The following is a 23406-nucleotide window of genomic DNA, read 5'->3' as shown; positions in this document are numbered from 1 at the left end:
TACAATTTTAGCATAAGAAGGAGTCTTAGAGTTCATTCACACCAAACCCTCAATGTCTCAGAAGGGGAAGAGAGAGTGATGAGAAGTGATTTGTTCAAAGCTAGAGAGAAGTGGATTTAGGACTAGAACTTATTCCTTCTTTCATTCACTTAGCGGTCAGGAAATCCTGCCATGTGCCTGACAAGGTACAAAAATTGGTGAACTTTGTTCCTGGCTCTCCAGTTGCTGTCAGAGTGACAGTGTTGAGGGTGGGTAAAAGAGACCCATAAACTCTACTAAAGCCATTAGTGTACATCAGTAAAATAAACAGTGCTTTAAAACCCACATTTTATATGTCAAAACTCAGTCATTGAGAACTCTCATTTTGAGAGCTTCAAACCAGGGTGGTACATAAAATAACAAAGGAGAATCCTTCACCAAAGAAGAATAAATAGGATAGGTTGTAGATTTCCTAACAGGTCTTCCATATGATGTATGTCTTTAATCAGTACCAGCAACATCAGCTCTCCATTATTACCCTTCTTTGATGCAGAATAAATGAATGATTCTTTTTAAAAAATATTTATTTATATATTTGGCCGCACTGGGTCTTGATTGTGGCACACGGGCTCTTAGTTTCAGTGTGCAGGATCTAGTTCCCCGACCAGGGACCGAACCCGGGCTCCCTGCATTTGGAGTGCAGAGTCTTAACCACTGGACCACCAGGGAAGTCCCTGAATGATTCTTAAACACTGTCAGCTGTGTAGCTAAAAATACATGATTTGTCTAAACTCTTTTCAGACATTGTGCATGAGAGTATGGTTTTGCAATTGATGCCAAATAAACTTGTGTATGAAAAACAACAACAACAACTGTTTACTTAGCACATTATTACCTGAACTTGGGTTTACAAAAAAGAGGCCCCCCAAAAATTGTGCGGCAATCAAAGAGTAAGATTATGATGATAAAATGAGTCAATGAGTGAAAGAACTAATCATAGCTGTAAAAATGCCAAGGTCTGAACAAAGAGTGAGAGTTTTGTGTCCAGCTGTGACACAGGTCCTTGTCAAAGGCTCCAGAGGGCGGCTCAGAACCACACTGATTCAGGTTTCTATGTGCCCTGTAAGGACTCCTCTAAGGATTACTATTTTTTTTAACATGACATGTAGTTCTCATTACTAACCACAGCATGACATAAAATCAGGTGACTAGGAAACCAGATAACCTCTCACACTGTTTTTTTATTTTATTTTGTTATTAACAATCATTGTTGTTAAATGATAGAATTAAATGTGAGCTCTAGTCAAAAGTTCCTATAGAGGCCTTAAAGCAAATGATTAAAATAAAATCTTTAACCCCTCTGCCTATTTGTTGAATCTGAAAATACTTGCATAGAGATATATAATCAGCCTTGAAACAGTAGTAGGAGTCTTTCATTTTCCACCTACTGATTTTATGGGGATAATAAATTAAAACAGCAAACAACCAATGTTGAAATGTCAAGGCTAAAATGTCACAGAAACATAAGTTCAGTAAAGTAGCATCTTCTGTTCTGAGTAGTCTGATGACACAGTTAACACTGTGCCTTTAAGGATGTGGATGTGACCTTAACATCGCTGAGCTTCATGGCTGCAGCCTTAACATTTTCTGTCACAGTCTTTGAGTCAATCCTCATGCCCACACAATAGAGCGAGCTTCCATTTCATTCTTGAGTTCACACAGGTAAGTGGGTGGGTATGTGCTCAAACTCAGAGATGCATTATCATACTAATCCAAGTCCATTAATCTCATTGCTGTGATTTTTTTTTCCTTTCTTTTGAAATTAAATAATTCTTTACCTCCTGCCCTCCACTGCTTGGTAATAACTCAAAAAAGCACTGGAAAGAGTCAAGAGCTGTGCTACTACTTGACCAATGACTCTCCAAGATCCTTTATTTCTTCATGCTTCAGTATCCTTTGTAAAATGAGATTCATAATATCTGGCCCAGTTCTACAGATGGCCAGATTAAAAGCATTTAAAATGTTTTGGGAGAAAAGCATAAGAACAGTGACTTTAGTAAAGCAAATGATACAAAATAAGAAGATGAATACAGCAAATAAATAACAGAAGAAATTGACAATCTTGAACAATGTCGTTACTGACTAGTCTCTTCTCTCTTTGCTACCTAATCTCAAAACCTTGCAGCTCCATAGTGGCTGAAGTTTGTGTTCATATTGCCAAATGCTATTAAGCCATTATAGGTGGTGGACCCCAAAGAGCTTTTACTTATGTGAATTCTATCTAATGGTATTTATCATATTATCTGTTAAACTGAGAAATTTTCAAAATATTATTTCAAATCAAGACAACAAAGTGTACTTAGTTTTTGTTGTCTTCCTGCCTAGGCTCAAAGAAAAGCTCAAGATTTCAGATGACTACTTGTTTGAAAAAATGATGTTATAGCTATCCTGCCAGGTATGACTAAAGATAGCGAATAACAGTACAGAAAGCACTAAGAACAAGCAAATTTTATTAATCTCTTTGAATCTCTATTAAAATGTACATATTGATACTTAAACCTACTACCATAGAAAATACTGGAAAACACAATACACATGCAGGCGCCCTGTTAGCTGAGTGATGACATCATTACACGTCAAACAGCCTCTGGAAATTTCCGCTGTGTATTCATGAGAGAATGAAAGTGAAAAAGGCAAATCTTGTCTTTGTACCATAAAGGAAATCATTTTGACCTCGGAGACTCCTTGAAAGGATCTTGGGGATGACCCAGACGTGGGGGAACCACGATTTGAGAACCAACGTAATCTATTAATTTTTAAGGTCACTTCCCAGTTCATAGTACTTCTCCGATGAATGTTTTGCTCTCCTTCATGGACCACCCTTTGAGACCTAAGGTCTCAAGACAGAGCCCCTAGCCTAGTGGAACCCAAAGCGAAAAGCCCCGGACGCTCCGGGGGGCGCTCTGCTTAGCTACTGGGAGCCGAACACGCTCCCCTGAGTCGGCGGAGGACGCGGGATCTGGAAACCAGTCCCAAACCTGCCCCCCGCGCGCCAAGGCGGGGCCAGAACTGGCTGCGGGCGGCCGGGCTCGCCCAGGGCTCAGGGCAGAAGCGGCGGCGGCGGCGGAGACGGTAACAGCGATAGCGACAGCGAGGGGCGGCTTCCCGGAGACGACTGCCAACTGCCTGTCCGCCGCAGGTGAGCCGGCCCCCGGCAGGAGGAGCGCGGCCAGGTACTCCCAAGGAGCTGCTTCCTCCTTTTCCCACAGCTCCGCTGTCTCCCGGGATCAAGGCTGGGCCTGCGCCGCGCGTCCCCGTGCCGGCCAGGGCGGCGCTCCGCGGACTCCAGGCGCTTCCTCGAGAGTGCGGGCCACTCCGGCCCTGCGGAGAGCAAGGCGAGGGTTTTGGGGGCGCCGAGACGGAGGGTCTGGCGGCCGCAGGGACTACCCAAGCACGGGGCTCGGGCCCGGGAGCTGCTGGAACATGCGCCCGGAGCTGCAGGTGTGGGGCCCGGCGGCTCGGCCCCGACGGGGAATGGGCGACACGGAGTGGGCCACTTCGGCGGACCGGGCTCGATTCCAACGGAAAGCAGAGGGCGGCCGCGGCGATAGGTGCCCGCTCTGCCGTCGGCAGAGTCCGGAGGGTGGGGTGGGGAGGCGAGGGGTGGGGCGGAGGCGGCATTTGTCCTCGGGCACGCTCTCGGGACGCTTTCCGGGCGCGGATCGGACGCCGACGACCGAAACCGCGCGCGGGGCGCAGTCGCGCGGTGGCTTTGAGCACAGCAGGTAGGTGACTTAGTTCCCACAGGAACTCAAAGTGCTGAGCCGGGGGCTTTTTTGACGTGTTTTTTGTTGGTTGGTTATTTTGTTTGTTTCGGTTTGTTTGACAGTTGCCAGACTATGTTTACACTCCTGGTGCTACTCAGCCAACTGCGCATAGCTACCTTCGCGTTCCCTCATCCAACAAGAAGTCCAGAGGAGTCTAGGCATGCGGGAGAAGAAGGTAAGCCTGGCTTCCGGCTCCAAGAAAACCCTCCGGGAAACCCGACTCGGATTACAGAGCTCAAACCAGAAAGTGCAGTCTTTGAAACTACATGCCCCCATCAATCAAGAAGCACTAAAATGTCCTTTAATTTGTGGTTTATTTGGTAATGTTGTGGTTTGTTATGTTAAGTGCAATTTATACACATTCATTTCCGTGAGTTACTTTTGGTAAGTATATATTCAAGACCAGGATGGTGGTTAACTGAATGGAAAACCTAATTCAACTTCTGAAAATCAGTGAGTGCCGTTTTTCTAGATGAAGCTATGTGGTAATTATAATGAGCATAATTCTTCCAGTTCTTCCTGGAAAGATGGACAGGGAGAGCAGGATCTAGTCCGGATGTGTTAGGAGACTCTGGGCAAGTTACTTAACCCCTTTCAGCTTGTAAAATGATGGGGTGGGGGTGGGGGTGGGGAGTGGAATGATCTCTGAGGTCCTTTTTTACTTTTAAATGCCTGGTTTTCTGGATAAAGTCAGAAGGTGTGAGAAGATTAGGTTTGGGGCTTGCTGACCTAGAATTCCATACCTTGTGGACTCCAGGTCTTAGACTGATTCCTGACCATATTTTGAAAGCCTAACCAGAAAAAACAGAAAAGAAGAAAAAATTGGCTTTCATTTCTCCTTGCCTTGTTATTGTGCTTCCCTATCCAGATCCTACTCTCGTTTTCTTTGGGGAAGGATCTGTTACACTAATACTCCTGGATGACTTATTAATGATTAATACAGCTTAGTGTCTCAAACCTTCTAGGAGAGTGTGTGTGTGTGCGTGTGTGTGTTAAGATAGGGCAATATCTTAACCTGAAGGAATCAAACACTGACGGCAGAATTCTAGGCAATTGGATAGGCTAGCCAGTGGGATGGGGGAGATTTGGAAGGAAATCCTTCTTGGTGCCTCCCAAGTTGCACCATATATGTAAGTCCACTCATATATAAGGTGGATGATCCATACTCAGCAGGACCAGATGCTGATCTCCAGAATGCTTGTGAGTGTATTCATTCATTCACACGATACAGCATAAAAGACAGTCTCAAGGACATCACAAACTATGGAAGGAATTTAGAGATCATACTTGAATGCAGAAGGCTGGAGATATCTGTAGGAAATGTAAATGAAGAATCCTGTATATTTAAAAAGCTGATTTGTTCAGTAATAACCTCTTTATTAACATATACTATGTGCCAAGCCCTCTGCTAGGCACTGGAGATGTAGAAATGAAAGACTGTAATCCTGACCGGGAGGACTACTTCATCTAGTGGGAGAGGCAGGGTGTAAACTGATAATCTCCATAAACTCTATGACAGAAGTAAAAACAGAGAGTTTAAAGAGCAGAGGAAAGAATGAGTTAGCAGTAACTGTCTCCAGAGAGTTGTATGGCACAGAAGCCAGTGCTGTCTATCTGCAAATGAGATATAATAAATATAGATATGAAAAGTAATTAGGAAAATAAGGACCTTCAGCTTCATTCTGGTAAAACCCAAAGGTGGGGTTGAAATGACCTAAAAAGAATTTATTTGGAAAGCATGGGGAGACAGGAGAGAGGAGGAAAATGGAATATCTCAGTTGGTGGGCTTAAAATAGGGGAATGCACAGGCAACTTCCTAGGATGGTCTAAGATGGGAGACATAGAGATGGAAAGACAATCTGAGGAGGCAGATACAAAAGTGCAGAGGCCAGTGCATCCTCCAGCAATGGCCAGAGGGAAAATAGGAGCTCTCGCTGGAAGTTCGGGATGCTCCAGGGGCAAGGAAGTTTGCCTCTTTCAATTAAAAGCAAATCCAGGGCGAATTAGAACCCAAATAACAAAGGATAGTATTTCTCCTAAGATCATAAGGGAGGCAGGAAGATGTTTGATAAGGCACTGAAAGTCTAAGATCAACCAGGGACTGAATCAGAACTTTCACACTCAGGGAAGTGGTAAACAGCAGCCCCTCCTGGAGGGCATGTTTTAGACATCAGTGAAGACTTTCGTTGGCATAAATATCATTTCAGGAACAATAAAAATATTTATGACTCGCTTATTTATTTTCCTTTTAAGTTGAAAGTGCCTTTTGGAGGGCAGGGGCATTTTATAACTCAGATAACTGACTTGAATAGGAGACTGACAATGAGAAATTTGGCACTGCTTTTCTAGCCAATAAAATGTGAAGATCTGGGCGTATCTGAGAAGTAGCAAAACAGATTTCATGTAGTAAGTACAATATAGCTAAGTTAGGCAGGCTCAGAGTTACTTCATCACTGGTTTAATATTTTAAACCTATGCCAAGCTGAGTAATGGACTATACCTCTGAATTGCTTCAACTGGTAGAATTTAGGTCCAAGAGTTCCTTCCCACTATAGGAAAGTCAAGTTCATTCATTTATTTTTGTAAGTAATTTTTTTGGCATCTCTATGTGTCAACATCCCTTGCTTTAATGGAACTTTCCTTCTAGCTAGGGGAACAGAGTGGTAACAAGTAAGTAAAGCATACAGAACACCAGACGGTGATAAGTGCTCTGAAGAAAAACAAACTATAGTAGGAGATGGGGATTGCCTGAGGTGGGTGAGTGGGGATGGGGTTCAAGGTAACATTGAACAAAATCCTGAAGGAAGTGAGAGAGCAGAGTGAAAGAAGAAAGTTCTGTTTAGAGGAAACAGCAAGTTCAAAGGCAGGAGAGGACCAGGCATGTTGGAAACCAGTGTAGCTGTAGGGGACAAGGAGAGCCCTTAGAGCAGCGGGCCCCAACCTTTTTGGCACCAGCGACCGGTTTCGTGGAAGACAGTTTTTCCACGGATGTTGCCGGTGGATGGTTCAGGCAGTAATGCCAGTGATGGGGAGCGGAGCAGCAGATGAAGCTTCGCTCGCTGGCCCGTTGCTCACCTCCTGCTGTGCCGCCCGTGTCCTAAGAGGCCTCAGACCGATAGTGGTACCTGGCCCGGGAGTTGGGGACCCCTGACTTAGAGGGCCATTGCGAGAATCCCAATGAGAGATGATGGAGAATTGGAAAATTTTTCATTCTGTCTCCATTAGGTGGTAGTGTAAAATCTACAAGAAGACAAAGAAGAAAGAACAAAAATATTTTATCACACTGGTCTACCCTTTAGAATATTTCTCAAAACAACTATCACCAGTGATCCCATTCTAGCTTCCCCCTTGGTTCAAATAGCTCATATGTGTTATTTCTAATATAGAAATGAATACACTAGAATAGCACTGGCCAATAGAAATAAAATATGAACCACATAAAAAATTTAAAATTTTCTAGAGCCATATTTTAAAAAGTAAAAAAAAAAGGTGAAATTAATTTTAACAATGTAGTTAAGTTAACCTAATATATCCAAAATATTTAACCCAGTATTTCCAAATATAAGCAATAGAAAACATTGAGATATTTCATATTTTTTTAAACCATGTCTTTGTTTTTTGTTTTTGTTTGTTTGTTTTTTTATTTTATTTATTTTTTTAAAAAACATCTTTATTGGAGTATAACTGTTTTACAATAGTGTGTTAGTTTTTCCTTTACAACAAAGTGAATCAGTTATACATATACATATGTTCCCATATCTCTTCCCTCTTGCATCACCCTCTCTCCCACCCTCCCTATCCCACCCCTCTAGGTGGTCACAAAGCACAGAGGTGATCTCCCTGTGCTATGCAGCAGCTTCCCACTAGCGATCTAATTTACATTTGATAGTGTATATATGTCCCTGCCACTCTCTCACTTCGTCACAGCTTACCCTTCCCCCTCCCCATATCCTCAAGTCCATGCTCTAGTAGGTCTGTGTTTTATTCCCGTCCTACCACTAATCTCTTAATGACATTTTTTTCCCCTTAGAGTCCATATATATGTTAAACCATGTCTTTGAAGTCCTCTGTGTATTTACACTTACAGCACATCTCAATTCACACTAGCCACATTTCAAGTGCTCAATAGCCATTTGTGGCTAGTGGCTACTGTATTGGACAAATCCAGCTCTGTTAAGATTCAGACCTGCTTGGAAAAGTGATTGATTAGTAGGGAAAATATCTTGGCCAAGGTGTGACTGTTCTCAAAGGCTAAGAATAAATGGCCAACCTGAGGTCACTCTCAAATCAGTATTAGTCTTCCAGACAATGCACTGTCGTCAGTCTTTTTTTTTTGGCTGCATTGGGTCTTATTTTTGGCTGCACGCGGGCTTTCTCTTGTTGCGGTGAGCAGGGGCTACTCTTCATTGTGGTGTGTAGGATTCTCATTGCAGTGATTTCTCTTGTTGCACAGCCCGGGCTCTAGGCGTGTGGGCTTCAGTAGTTGTGGTGTGTGGGCTCAGTAGTTGTGGCTTGTGGGCTCTAGAACACAGGCTCTGTAGTTGTGGCACAGGCTTGGTTGCTCTGCAGCACGTGGGATCTTCCCGGACCAGGGATCAAACCCATGTCCCTTGAATTGACAGGCAGATTCTTAACCACTGCACCACCAGGGAAGTCCCTATCATCAGTCTTTATCCATCTTTCAGTTGCCCACTTTAATATATTCTTCCCTTAGTAATGGTTAGCAGTGAGAAATACCAACACTTTTAAATTCTTATAAGCATTTGGGGTAGTTCTCAGAGAGTTTCTGAATTCCAGTCTCAGTAATATGATCTGGAGCAAGATTGCTTCAGCTTTGTGTGGCACCAGAACGAGTGAAGTTTTCAGGTTTTGAAAATACTGCCTTGGTAGGATATTTTGGTTTTGTGTCAACCTGTGCTTAGCTATGGTGTTTACCATTTACCTTCCCTACATGCATATGTAGACGGAGTCTTATAAAGCTTTGTAGACACGTTTAGGGGCTGAGTGGAGGGAGCTAGTCCTTTGGGAGGGACTGAATGGCTTTTAATTCATCTTATAATTAACTTATGATTTTATTAGCTTAGAAGTTTAAAATTTTTTGGTATAAACCTGATAGAACAATTTTAATATAAATGTATGAATTTATAATTTTAAAACATAAAGAGATCTAAGTTGTTATTTAGTTCATATTCCCATTTTCCAAATGAGGAAATGGCAACCCAGGGACTTCCCTGGAGGTCCAGTGGTTAAGACTCCGTGCTCCCAGTGCAGGGGGCATGGGTTCAATCCCTGGTCAGGGAATTAAGATCCCGCATGCCACACAGTGCAGCCAAAAAAAAAAAAGTGTTTCAGGAAATGGCAACCCAGAGATATAATTGACTTATCCCAGGATATATCTGATAGCTAAGCCAAATCAAAAAGAAGAGTCTCTGTCTTCTAACTCTTAGTCCAGTACTCTGTCCATTACACCAGACTAATTTTTCTCAGTCAAGATAATAGGAAACCAATGCTTTAGAAATAGAATAGTCTGGCCTGTCATTTATTGGAAAAATAATTGTCTAGAGGGAAAAGTGATACTCATAATTTTTATTTATGCTGATAATTTTGGACATAATCTACTCGAGTATGTTCTGGAATTTTGTTGATATCTGTATTTCATATTTAGCAGGAATTATTTTTACTGATGATATTTCTTTTTGTCAGATTTTAAAACCACACAAGAAAGTTTGGTATAATTTAACCACATCAGAAGAACTGTATGCTTTTACCATAGTTAAAACAGGAATTTTCTGCCTTATTTTTTATCAGTGTTTGAAATCTTTCTATTTCTTTGCTAGTCTTTACATCAAAAGAAGAAGCAAACTTGTTCATACGTAGACACCTCCTATATAATAGATTTGATTTGGAGCTCTTCACTCCCAGTGACCTAGAAAGAGAATGCAGAGAAGAACTTTGTAATTATGAGGAAGCCAGAGAAATTTTTGTGGATGAAGATAAAACGGTAATTTGGTTGATGATGTTAATTGGCTAGACATCTATTAAGTTGTACTTAAGAAAGTGGCACTTTCAGTCAGTAGAGATTATGTGCCTTAAATAAAATTCAGATTGTATATCTGTTATCTCTTTCTACTTTCTTATATTGTAATTAGCCCATTTAGACTTGGCTTTGTACTTAACTGGGCTTATAGTAATTAGCAAATTGTCAATTATATCGTGATTTTCTGTGTTTAACATTATGATATTCAAAGACAATCATGAAGCAGAGTGAATTAAACTTCAGGATATTATTTGAGTTAGTTCTCTGACTCAGGCTTCAATCATTCAAGACTCAGAGCAAGTTTTTCTATTAGGACTTACCATTTTTGATTACTGTATTTATATTGCAAGTACTTATTGATGACCTACTATGTGCCAAGTGCTCTGCTAGAGACTGAAGATAAGATAAATAGTCCCTGCATTCAGGATTTTATTGCCTGGCGATAAACTTTTAGAAGTTCTCCCTTAAAATATAATTAAATCCTATCTGTTAATCCTGAAAAGGTACAAAACAAACAGCCAGCACTGTCCCTGTTATAATCTGGCATATTCTTTAAGAATGACAAGTGGGCTTCCCTGGTGGCGCAGTGGTTGAGAGTCCGCCTGCCAATGCAGGGGACACAGGTTCGTGCCCCGGTCTGGGAAGATCCCACATGCCGCAGAGTGGCTGGGCCCGTGAGCCATGGCCGCTGAGCCTGCCCGTCCGGAGCCTGTGCTCCGCAACGGGAGAGGCCACAAAAGTGAGAGGTCCGCGTACCATTAAAAAAAAAAAAAAAAAAAAAAAAGAATGACAAATGATGCAGATTTTTCACTTTTGTAGATTAAATAACCCCAGCTCCTTTTCCCCTTCCTCAAGAATCCCATTTTACTCTTTGGTCAATAAGAACCTCTCTAGGTATCCTTTAAATGCAGGTGTTATTGAAACTTAGTTCTTTTTTCTTCCAAAATTGTGCCCAGATTCCATTCCCTGCTATTATCTGCTGCATCTATTAGAGAAGGGAAAGAAAGTCTACTCTGTGTTGTAGTTGTGCCTGTTGAAGTTCTATTGTTTTTCACAAACCCATTTTCTAATTTTATCACAGTTCCTTAAAAATGGCTTCCATCCTCTCAGGTAACACTGAACTTAAACAGTCTCAGGCATGTCTTTCCAAATCAATAAATAACTTTCAATAAAATCTCCTAGGAAACCGAGGACTCACCTAATGTAGAAAAAACTCAGACTCCTTTTCAAACATGATAATGAGTCCTCTGCTTCAACTTCCACCTCTGCTACTTTCATCTACTCTCTAATGCGATAGTGTCCCCTGATGCCTGAGCGAGGGCTCTGGGCTGTTGAAGGGAGACTATCAGTGCACAGTAGTAGAGAGCTAGCACTAGCAGTAATCCCCTGACCAATTCGAGTTGGAAGAAACAGTGTTGGATGGCAGTACTTTATTAGAGTGAGTCACGCCCTCCAGCATGAATGAACTGGTATCCTACCTGTGGCACATGCCAAACATTTACCACCCCTAGTCTACGTCATTGAGACCAAATGAAATGACAATAAAGAAATTAAATAAACTTGGAAATTTTACCTTCTCTTAGATGACATTTTGGCAAGAATATTCAATTAAAGGACCAACCACAAAATCAGGTAAGGCAAGAATTGATCAATTTTCATGTTTTTTCCCACCCTCTATCATAGTACATTTTTAGTTTCATTGTTTGAGTTTGGTTGTTGCACAACATACATACCTTGTAAAGCCAAGGAAGATTTCTCAGTTATACACTGGGCTATCTAAGACAGAGAAGGCCACATTAATCTGTTTACACAGTGAAAATCAAGTTTGGTGAGATAGTAGGGAAATGAGATAATAGGCTTAATGCTATTTTAAACAGTTCAGCTCAGTCAAGACTTGCACAGAATAAAAGTAGGACTCTGTTAGTTTCAAATAGTAAACTATTTTAAAGTTTTTCCTTTTTACCATTACAAGTGAATGGAATACTTATGCTACTAGGTAAATTAGGATTGTTAGGTAGAATTAAATAACTCCTAGAGAGGGGAGATCCTTTATTTTATCTACATTTATCATCTCTAGCTGCTTTTTAGTCAGGTTTGTTTTGCTTTGTTTTGTTTGTGTTTGCCAGCTCTTTTTTCATTCCCCCTAGGTAGGGCCCCAGCTATAGGGAGACTATTATGTAGCTACACCAGAATTGCTTACTACATTTATCTTAGTAGTTAATACCAAAATGTGTATAGTTGAACAAAGAACATGTTTATCCCACTTAGTCTTGACTTTCATCCATTTAATATAACATTTAAAATAAATGAAGCTAAGGACTTCCCTGGCAGTCTAGTGGTTAAGAGTCCACGCTTCCAATGCAGAGGACGCCTGTTTGATCCCTGGCTGGGGATCCTGCATGCCGCAAGTGTGGTCAAAAACTTTAAAAAATTAAAAATAAATGAAGTCAGAACTAGGGCTTTTAGGAAGTGTATCTAAATTTTTTCTGGTCATGTCTCTAGCACAGACTTTTAAAAGTAATCAATATTAATTATTAGATGCTTAATAGCATGCTTACACCCAGCGTTGAATTTATTGAAATCATAGGTGGTGCTTTTCAGTTGTTATATTCATGTTATTTTAATGATTTATCTTAAGATGCTAACAGAGAGAAAATCGATGTTATGGGCCTTCTGACTGGACTAATTGCTGCTGGAGTATTTTTGGTTATTTTTGGATTACTTGGTTACTATCTTTGTATCACTAAGTGTAACAGGCAACGACATCCAGGGTAAGTACCAAATAAAAATATTTAATTCACTATTGTATGTTCTAGACTGTCATTTTTAAATGGCTAAAAAAAATGGCTGCCTTTTTTTCTAAAATACACTTTTGATTTTGGAATAATTTTAGATATACAGGAAAGTTACAAAGATAGCACAGAGAGTTCCTTTATATTCTTCACGCAGCTCCCTCGTTGCTAACCTCTTATGTTACCATAGTACATTTGTAAAACTAACAAACCAACATTGGTACATTACTATTAACTGAGTTCCAACACATTAGTAAAGCTTCATAAAGGCCATATTGTTTGCATAATAGAATCTCAACATCCTTATTAGAATAAAAAGTTATTATCTTCTCTATTATCTTATCTGTAAGTATAGATGAGAAAGTGTAGAACTAACCTTATTCAACAAAAAGTACCACATGCGAAACAGGCTATCGAAATTAATGCTTATATATCCCTATTTACACTGTTTCAAATTCTATGAAGAAGCTAATGATGGTAACCAGGTGATGAAATGATTATGGAAATAGATAGTGGTGATGCTTGTACAACATTGTGAATATAATTAATACCATTGAATTGTACACTTGAAAATGGTTATAACGACAAATTTTATGTTACACTATTTTACCATAATAATAACTTTTTCTTTATTGTTAAGGTAAGAGTTTAGGGCAACAGATATGGAATTTAGATAAATCCATTGGAGGATAAAAGCTGAAGCCATGAGAGTAGGCAAGTTCTCTGAGTGTGATGAAAGGACAGAAGGCAAGTGACGGAGTCTTAAAGGATGCCCACAGTAAGGGTGCAGAGGAGGACATGCCAGCAAAGGGGGCAGAGGACAGGGGCAAAGTATAGTGTAATTCTATCGCCAGGCTGCAATTCCTGAACAACTCCCTGAGGCATTAATGTGATCATGGGCAGGGACTAAGGAGATTGTCTGAGACTTCTGTAAATCCTATAAAATTTTGAAAAGTGAGAGAAGATGAGGAAAATTTTGTGCAGTTTTTCTTAAGCCACTATGTTTTAAGCTGAGAGGTTTCCCTTACTTAACAGACAGGAAATGAGCAAGTTCTTCCTGTTTTCTAGGGCTATTGACTAAGATTTTATTCAATATGTCTTTCTCCAAAAGCTGCAGCATACCTGGAAACTCACAGGTTAATGAAGAAATCGGAAAATATGTCTTTAAAGACTCTCCTTGCCTTTTATCTTTCCTTCTTTTCCACCCCATTTATAGTATTTTCCCCAAAAAGTCCCTGTATGCCCTCACATTTAATAATTTCCCTCAAGGTCTGTGAGCACAGCCGTTGTTCAGTGTCCTCTTGCTCGACATTGTCTTCTCTCTTCTTTCTGGTTTTTCTTCATTTTTCTACTTTTCTGCACCACTACACCTTCTTACCTTATGCCTTTTTTTCTCTGAAACCTTCTAGCTTCTTTCCTGCATGAGGTTAGAAGCAGAATTCAAAGACACAGGGAATAAAGAGGTGCCATTATTATGCATATTTTCTATGTATGTTATTATAAAATTTTGAAAACCTGGGTATCTCTTATTTTAAAAGTTTAGTTATACTTAATGTTAGTACAGTATAATGCTGTACTGTTTACAGGTCATTTTTACATCTACTGTCTCACTTTGATTCTCACGGAAACCCTTTATAGGGGACATTTCAAACTAGGTTAACCAGACATTCACTTGTGTTAAGATTAACTTTTAAATACTTAGTAAAGTACCGTTCATCAATTGTCCCAAGAAATTCTTGCAGCAGAGTTATGTGTTCTCTTTCTACATTTTGCAAGTCTGCAAGTGGGGGAAGGGTGAGGAATATTTGAAAAAGAAAAGAGTAAAAAATAAGATCATTGTTAGAATAGTTTGTCTCATTCCTCTGTAAAAGCATGCCAAGAAATGGGAAACAAGATCTTTTCATTTCTTAGTCCCTATATTTTATGGAGGAAAATAGGCATAATATAATGCTGTCAGCTTATTTGAGATGTTCCTGGTGTATACTTTCTGATTTCGATCATGTAAGAAATCACTGTGGAGACACTGAATGACTTTAATATAATTATACTGTTCCTGTAACTTAAATTTTGAAGGTCAACATGGAAAAATTCATTTCTTCAAATAAAACATGTCTCTCCTGTTTCCTATAAACAAACAAGTAGACCTTTTCGTCACAAGCTAATGAGTGTGGCAAGTGACAAGCCTACCATGAATACATTCCAGATTTCTGACAGAGGAGGAATTGTGTTGACTCCTCTAAGTAAACTTCTGAGGCTATCAGTCACCTCTCAACTATTGAAGGGCTGATTATCCAGTTCCTAGATTTACACAGATTTTTTTCTTTTCTTCCCTCTGCAATTTTCCTCTCTCCTTCCGTCCAATTCCAGATCTCATTATAACCTCCAAAGGAAAAGGCATTCTAAGGGGCAAATTGATGGATTTAGTTTGCAAAAGTTTGCAGTGTTTTGGGTCTGCTAAGCTGTCTCTTATTGGGAAGAATACTGTAAATATTGACTAGAGGTTGGGGATTACCTATACATTTAAATTATCTTATTAGTCAAAACTATAAGAGGTTAATTAATGCATAGATGCTTCATAGGCAGCCGACTTCACAGTCCAAACAGATCAATTTACTAATGTCTAAATTTTAATTTGTAATTCACAAGGGAGAAGGGAAAATGTAGCTTCAAAACACCAGACCCGTGTTGCATTTCAAATATCATTGGCTGGTGGTGTAGGTGACAGAGTTTTGTGAAAACAGTGGCCATATTGAACTGGGCCATTTTTTTTTAATTAAAAAAAATTTTTTTTGTTATTGTTGGACTTAAATCAATGGAAATCAATGGGGAAAAGATAATAATCTGAGAAAGGGAACAATACAGGTGAAACCACAGAGATAGACCAGAGAATTCATTGCACATACAGAGGAGAGTAAAGAGGCTACCTTGGCAAGAGCAGAGAGCTTTAAAATAAAGTGAGGCCAGAATAAGGGAGGCTTTGAAAAGGAGGCACAGGAATTAGAACTTGATTCAGTAGAAAGTAGGCTGCAGGTTAGACTTTTGCGGAGGAGAATGATATGATAGAAGTCCTGTTTAGGAGGGATGGCCCAGGCAGCAGGGATTCAGTGGGGAACAGACGAAAGAGAGACGGCATCGCTGTTGTGATTATCTCAGTGGCATCAATTTCCTAGGCTTGGAGTTACGCTGCCTTTCAACAAAGCCTGGATTTGGTTTCACACCATACTTTGAGAAAATTTTAATTCAGGAGCAGGAGAAAAAGGGAATTCACATGTTTTGAGTCCTTGTTACAGTGTTCCTGACATTGCTTAGATGCTTTACATAAGACATCTTTCTCAATCCACACAAATCATCTCTGTTGAGGTAGCTATTGTTATCCCCATTTTATGGAGGAGGAAAGCTGAGTTACCTTGCCACTGGTCACATAGCTATGAAATGACAAGATCCTGTTTCTTACCCGTGACTGACTTCAGAGTTCTTGATCTTTCCATTATATCAAGATGCTTTCAGAGTTTATGGGTAAAATAAAACAGTTGTTATATTCATAAATCAGGTTCAAGGACTTCCCTGGTGGTCTGGTGGTTAGGATTCAGTGCTTTCACTTCCATGGACCGGGTTCAGTTCCTGGTTGGGGAACTGAGATCCCACAAGCCACGCAGCACGGCCAAAAAAATTAAAACAATAAAAATAAATTGTGTTCACCTTTATCAAAATGGTTGGATTTTTTAATATTGCCATCTTAACCTAAAAATGCTGCCTTTCCTAGACTTCAATGCTGTCTCTGTTTAGTTCTTCAGCCACCTACGCAAGAAGGGGCAGACACACTCCCTCCATCATTTTCAGAAGACCTGAGGAGGCTGTCTTGTCTCCATTGCCACCTTCAGTGGAGGACACAGGATTACCTTCTTATGAACAGGCAATGGCACTGACCAGAAAACACAATGTTTCGCCACCACCACCATATCCTGGGCCAGCAAAAGGGTTTAGGGTATTTAAAAAATCTATGTCACTCCCATCTCACTAAGCCCACCTTGTTGTCTTGATGATATAGGACATTCACATTATTTAAATGATTTGTTTTCCCTGAACCAAAAAGACATGTCAATTCAGCCCTTTATGACGAACTGCAGAGAGTAAAGGAGGAATAAGCACGTGTACTATGCCACTGGAGATCTGTTAGCATCCTGGACCTGAACTTGATCATAATCAGCTGGATAAGGAACTTTGTATCTTTGCAGTTAAGAAGAGAGCACTTTTTTGTTCCTTTTAATGGTTCAAAAAATCTGTTATGGATGTCACAGCTACAACTGGGGAACTATCTGTATCCTTTGTACAGAAAAAGTTTGTAGATTTCTTGTATTGAATACTAAAAAGGTAAGAATTTCTAATTGTTAGATTATCCCAAGTCATAATATTTGACCTACTCTTTTTTTTAGGATTTCTTTTTGGTTGGAAATACTTCACAGAATTTGGCATTTAAATATAAATTGGTGGCCTTTATATAATCACTTGTTTTTTTATTTTAAATTATTGCATAGCATTCACCATATTTTGCACGTTTTTATTGTGAGCTCTTGCTATCAGTCATGTTTTATTATGGGGAGTGGGGGTCAATAGTTTTCTTTAAAAAGAAAACAAATCAGGGCTTCCCTGGTGGCACAGTGGTTGAGAGTCCACCTGCCGATGCAGGGGACACGGGTTGGTGCCCCGGTCTGGGAAGATCCCACATGCCGCGGAGCGGCTAAGCCCATGAGCCATGGCTGCTGAGCCTGCACGTCCGGAGCCTGTGCTCCGCAACGGGAGAGGCCACAGCAGTGAGAGGCCCGCGTACCGCAAAAACAAAACAGAACAAAACAAACACTTGGTAGAGAGTTCTTCAGAGGGAAGAGGGTTGCAATGTTACGGATTTGCAAGGGTTGTTATACCACCAAATAAAGATACAGACCTCAAATCTAGGAGTGACAACTTGATAAGTTGTGCATATTAATGATGAGTAGACACACCCATTTTCATTGCTACGTTATCTGTATCTGACTATAGCTATTAATCTGGAAAATTTGTTGAATTTTATAAATAATAGTTTGAGAACCTGGAAGAAGTAACTTACTTTTCTGCTATCAAAATAATATTGATTAAAGTTACCAGCAACCCCCTGTATCTCTTAATGTCTAGACACAGAACACCATAGATAATCATTTTCACCTATATTTTGTATTTTCTTCTAATTGTATATATGACCAGTCTCCCCTTAAGAACATAATAGAGTATAAGCTATAAACTTCTGGAATGAATATTTGTGCACAAATTTATTTGAGTGGGTGTGTACGTATATGTGAATTTGTTTCCTCTTTGCAGGAGCTCCAAAAAAAAACATACTCCTGAGAAATAGAAAATTCTGTTCTTTATGTTTTTTGCCAGGCATTGCTTTTTTCCTATTTAAGACCATTTATAAAATTATATTTTGTTTTATAATTTTTACAGAGGTGAGATTAAAATTCACATGCAGGGCTTCCCTGGTGGCGCAGTGGTTGAGAGTCCGCCTGCCAATGCAGGGGACACGGGTTCGTGCCCCGGTCTGGGAAGATCCCACATGCCACAGAGTGGCTGGGCCTGTGAGCCATGGCTGCTGGGCCTGTGCGTCTGGAGCCTGTGCTCTGCAACGGGAGAGGCCACAACAGTGAGAGGCCCGCATACCACACACACAAAAAAAACCTCACATGCATTTGATAATTCCTTCCAAATTAAATGTTTAGAAAATATAAATAATATTATACTGTGTGTTTGAGTGTATGTCTCTCTTTTAAGATAGCACGAACTTAATGCAGATAAAAGAAAGATCTTAATCATTATAGACTGCTAAAGACTTTACCTTTTATATTTTCAGAGTCTCTTTGGTTGCGTGTTACAAAGAAATCATCTGGCAACATTTAGATATAATTAGGAAGAAGTCTTTTTAAAGCCACCTACATTACCTATAAAAATTTTACCATTTGTCATACCTTGGCTTACATAAGCACTTTTCCTCATGTAACTTTGCACTTGGCCCTTATTTTAATCCTCTTTAAAAGGTTGGAGGCAAACTCTACTCACTTTAGCAATCACACGAAGGCATAGAAGGATAGCTTGACCACAGTCTAACATGTTGGTGAGAGCTAGGTTTAGAATGAGCAAGCACACTTTTCTAGGCCCATCTCATACCTATAGAATTATACTGTCTCAAATTATGAAATTATAAAATAGAGACAATTCTAAGTCTGTATGAGAAATGTATAAACATTTGTCATATATACATAAATGTATATAGGTGCATATATTACATATCTGTATATGTATTCTCACACATGTGTTTCTTAGGGTGAATAAAAATATAAGATACGATATATCTTTTATTGAATCACAATTTGAAATATTCCATGAACTTGTTTACTCCCATTGACTCACAAGAATCTAACTGCAAATCTAGCTTCAGAGCCTGTGACAACCCCTGTCACCCCAGCAGTAGCCTAGATTTGTCATGTGCCATCATTAAGTGTGAAACTGTTGCTCTGACTTGAACAAATCTAGAATTTATCATAAGATTATGAAATAACTGGTATTTGTAGAGCATCCAATGTTGAGTTCATAATACTTTAAATATAAAAAAGAAAATGTGATAGAACCATAATCAACAAATACTTATAATAATTAAAAGGAAAATATCAATATAAAATTATTGACATGGGCTTCCCTGGTGGCGCAGTGGTTGAGAGTCCGCCTGCCAATGCAGGGGACACGGGTTTGTGCCGCGGCCCGGGAAGATCCCACACTCCGCGGAGCGGCTGGGCCCATGAGCCATGGCCACTGAGCCTGTGTGTCCGGAGCCTGTGCTCCGCAACGGGAGAGGCCACAGCAGTGAGAGGCCCGCGTACCGCAAAAAAAAAAAAAAAAAAAAAAAAATATTGACACATATTTTTGTCCCATTCACGCTTTTCTATTCCTTGTATACTTTTTTTTTTTTTTTTTTTTTTTTGTGGTAGGCGGGCCTCTCACTGTTGTGGCCTCTCCCGCTGCGGAGTACAGGCTCCGGACGCGCAGGCTCAGCGGCCATGGCTCACGGGCCCAGGCGCTCCGCGGCATGTGGGATCTTCCCAAACTGGGGCACGAACCCGCGTCCCCTGCATCGGCAGGCGGACTCTCAACCACTGCGCCACCAGGGAAGCCCTATTCCTTGTATACTTTTGATGGTGGGTTTTCTGGTTTGATTAATTTGTTTTGTTTGTGCTTCTTCCCTGGGTAACTGATTCATGTTAACCATTAAATCTATTTTTGACACAAAACTTTCTAGTTAGATATATCAGTTTTCACCTCTATCACAATCAGGAAATGAATGTAACATGGGTATGAAAAGGGAATAAGCCTAGAAAAAGACAAATACACTTTACTAGGGTTATGCCTTCAGTAGGCTAGATAATTCTACACAGAATATTCTCTTTTCAAGATGAAAAAAATCAAACAGCACAAATTATGACTATGTCAAAGTTTGGCATCTGTTAATATTGTGCCCTCAGTGATTATACAGAGCTGGGTGAAAATTCTCAGAACAATTAAAAACTAGAGCAACAGCGTTCTCTGTGTCTGGTTTCCCGTTTGCCTGTAAAATTCTAACCATTTTTTCCTATTTCTCAGATAAGTTATATATGTGTGTACTTTTCCTATATGTGCAAGAGAATTTTTTAGTGAGAAAAAGTTTGTTAGTGCTGTTTAAAAGCTTAATTTCATATTATTCATTTTGCTTTTGTTCTAACTGAATGTGCAATAAATTAGTTACCAGTTTGATTTGAAATGTTGTATGTGATATTTATACTACTAGAAGAGTGTCTAGAATTTCTGTAATTTTTTTAAAAACTAGATTCTTTTGTAGATCCTGCCTGTGTAGCATTTTGGAACACATATGACATATAATGATGCCTTCAATCTTCTGTATTGTGTGTTTCCTTCAACATTTTTTTGTTGTTTACAAATGTTTCCCTAACAGTTCAAGAGTTTAAGGCAATTCAGTACAAATTTATCAGCATTTTCATTATCTGCAAAAAGCAACCCATTTTTGAATGCATATTTTTCCTACAGGTTTGATTATATTTTGGTTTTAACAGATTTGTTATCACAGACACTTTTTATACATGTGAATAAACTTTACACTAAGTAAATATTTGTTGCTTGTTTCAATTAAACATTCTTCATACAGTTGCATATAATTATATGAGTTAAATGTGAACAACATGTTGCATGTTTTCAAAACAATGTTTACAACATGGTATTGCTGTATGTATCTTTCACCCAGTGGTGCTAGCTTTCTATTTAAACAGTTTAGTTGCAGTTGTGAAAGTGCAATATTCCTTAACACAGTTTTAATATTTAATATATTGTTTGAGGCAAATTTATAATATATTACTCCTTAAAACTGAATTTACTTCTGTGACCTATATCTATACATAAATTAAAAATCAAAAAAAATATAGTAATGTTATACTAAATTATAGGAGTAATAGTACCTCCAACTTAAGAGAAACACATTAAGTAATACTATGTATCATATACATAAACTCTATTATTAAACATAACTTCATGTTCAACATTTAGACCACCTTAAATTTTTTTATCCAATTGAATAATCCATAAATGTTAATACTTATACTCCCTAAAATTACTTTAATCAAGGAAATAAGAAGACAAGGTAGTGACTAGGAGAAAACATTTGCAAGAGACACATCTGATAAAGGACTGTTATCCAAATTATACAAAGAAGTCTCAAAATTCAGCAATAGGAAAACCAACAGCCTGATTTTAAAAATGGGCAGAAGACTTGAACATATACCTCACCAAAAAAGATACTAAGGTGACAAGTAAGCATATGAAAACATGTCCAACAACGTGTCATTAGAGAATTGCAAATCAAAACAACAGAGATACACAGCTATTAAAATGGCCAAAATCCAGAACTGACAACATTAAATGTTGGTGAGGATGTGGAGCAAAATGAACTCTCATTCACTTCTGGCTGGAATGCAAAATGGTACAGCCATTTTGGAAGACAGTTTGGCAGTTTCTTATAAAACTAAACATACTTCTACCATTTGATCCAGCAATGATGCTCCCTGGTACTGACCCAAATGGGTTGAAAACTTATGTCCACATAGAAACCTGCATATGGATGTTTATAACAGCCTTACTTATAATTGCCAGAACTTGAAAGCAACCAAGTTGTCCTTCAGTAGGTGAATAAACTGTGGTACATACAGCTAATGGAATATTATTCATTGCTAAAAAGCAGTGAGCTATCAAGACATGAAAAGACCATAGTGGAAACTTAGATAAATGTTACTAAGAGAAAAAAGCCAATCTCAAAAGGCAACAAACTATGATTCCAACTATATGATATTCTAGAATTGGGGAAACTCTAGAGATATAAAAAGATCAGTGGTTGTCAGGGATTGGGTGAGGGGGTGGTTGTGGAGGATGAATAGGTAGAGAACACAGGATTTTTAGGGCAGTGAAACTACCCTGTATGATACTGTAATGGTGGATGCATGTCATTATACATTTGTCCAAACCCATAGAATGTACAACATGAAGAGTAAACCATAATGGACTTTAGGTGATAATGATGTGTCAATGTAGGTTTATCAAGTATAATGAATGTACCACTATGATGTGGGATATTGATAGTGGGAGAGGTTGTTCATGTGTGGGGATGGGGTATATGTGAACTCTCTATACTTCCCACTCAATTTTGCTCTGAACTGCTCTAAAAAGTAAAGTTTATTAATTAAAAAAATTACTTTTAAGACGAAAAGTTTTCTTAGGACCAACTGAAAGGTTTTTTTTACTTACACTTCTTTATATTCTGTTGAAGAGTAGGAAAAAAGAGTGTATTGTTATATGTAACATTTAACTAGGTGAAGTCTATAAGTAAAATTTCAAGAAATTCAAAAATTTATCCTCGGACTTCCCTGGTGGCACAGTGGTTAAGAATCCGCCTGCTAATGCAGGGGTTCTGGGTTCAAGCCCTGGTCGGGGAAGATCCCACATGCTGCGGAGCAAGTAAGCCCATGCGCCACAACTACTGAGCCTGCGAGCCACAACTATTGAAGCCCGCACGCCTAGAGCCCATGCTCCACAACAAGAGAAACCACTGCAATGAGAAGCCCGCACACCACAACAAAGAGTAGTCCCCGCTTGCCACAACTAGAGAAAACCTGCACACAGTAACAAAGACCCAATGCAGCCAAAAATAAATAAATAAATTAATTAATTAAAAAAAAAAATCCGCCTGCCAATGCAAGGGACATGGGTTCAAGCCATGGGAGGATCTCACATGCCACGGAGCAACTAAGCCCATGTGCCACAACTACTGAGCCTGTGCTCTAGAGCCCAAGAGCCACAACTACAGAACCTGTGTGCCACAACTACTAAAGGCCATGCGCCTAGAGCCCGTGTTCCGCAGCAAAGAGAAGCCACCACAGTGAAGAGCCCGCGCACCACAACAAAGAGTAGACCCGGCTTGCCACAACTAGAGAAAGCCCGCACGCAGCAATGAAGACCCACCTCAGCCAAAAAAAAAAAAATATATATATATATATATATATATATATATATATATGAATCTCTAAAAAAATATGTTATAAAATATATGTATATATCTCCTAGGTTTTGATTGCTGTGACAAGATGATGAAACACAGACACAACCTCTAAAAAACTAGGTGGAATAGCCACATTTCATCTAAAGATAGAAC

The 23406-nt window shown here is 39.4% G+C and overlaps 1 protein-coding gene and 1 non-coding gene across 5 annotated transcripts; one reads left to right on the top strand and one right to left on the bottom strand.

Moving 5' to 3' along the window:
• Positions 1-635: 635 nt before the first annotated feature.
• Positions 636-708, bottom strand: TRNAW-CCA (transfer RNA tryptophan (anticodon CCA)). Its single transcript has one exon. It is a non-coding gene; the product is annotated as a tRNA-Trp (tRNA).
• Positions 709-2755: 2047 nt separating this feature from the next.
• Positions 2756-19543, top strand: PRRG4 (proline rich and Gla domain 4). Of its 4 annotated transcripts, none has more exons than XM_059069887.2 (6): positions 2756-3212; positions 3869-3981; positions 9644-9807; positions 11427-11475; positions 12482-12614; positions 16422-19542. In XM_059069887.2, exons 2-6 carry the CDS (start codon positions 3879-3881, stop codon positions 16654-16656), a joined length of 684 nt encoding a protein of 227 aa, XP_058925870.1. In that variant the 5' UTR covers positions 2756-3212; positions 3869-3878; the 3' UTR covers positions 16657-19542. The 4 variants fall into 4 exon arrangements, with proteins under 4 accessions (XP_058925870.1, XP_058925871.1, XP_066895543.1 ...); XM_059069888.2 differs by having other exon boundaries at positions 2829-3178; positions 16422-18385; XM_067039442.1 differs by having other exon boundaries at positions 3101-3178; positions 16399-18335.
• The last annotated feature ends 3863 nt before the right edge of the window (positions 19544-23406 follow it).

The sequence above is a fragment of the Kogia breviceps genome, chromosome 7 (genome assembly GCF_026419965.1).
Source record: "Kogia breviceps isolate mKogBre1 chromosome 7, mKogBre1 haplotype 1, whole genome shotgun sequence".
NCBI lineage: Eukaryota > Metazoa > Chordata > Mammalia > Artiodactyla > Physeteridae > Kogia > Kogia breviceps.
This window is presented reverse-complemented; position numbering and strand designations above follow the sequence as displayed.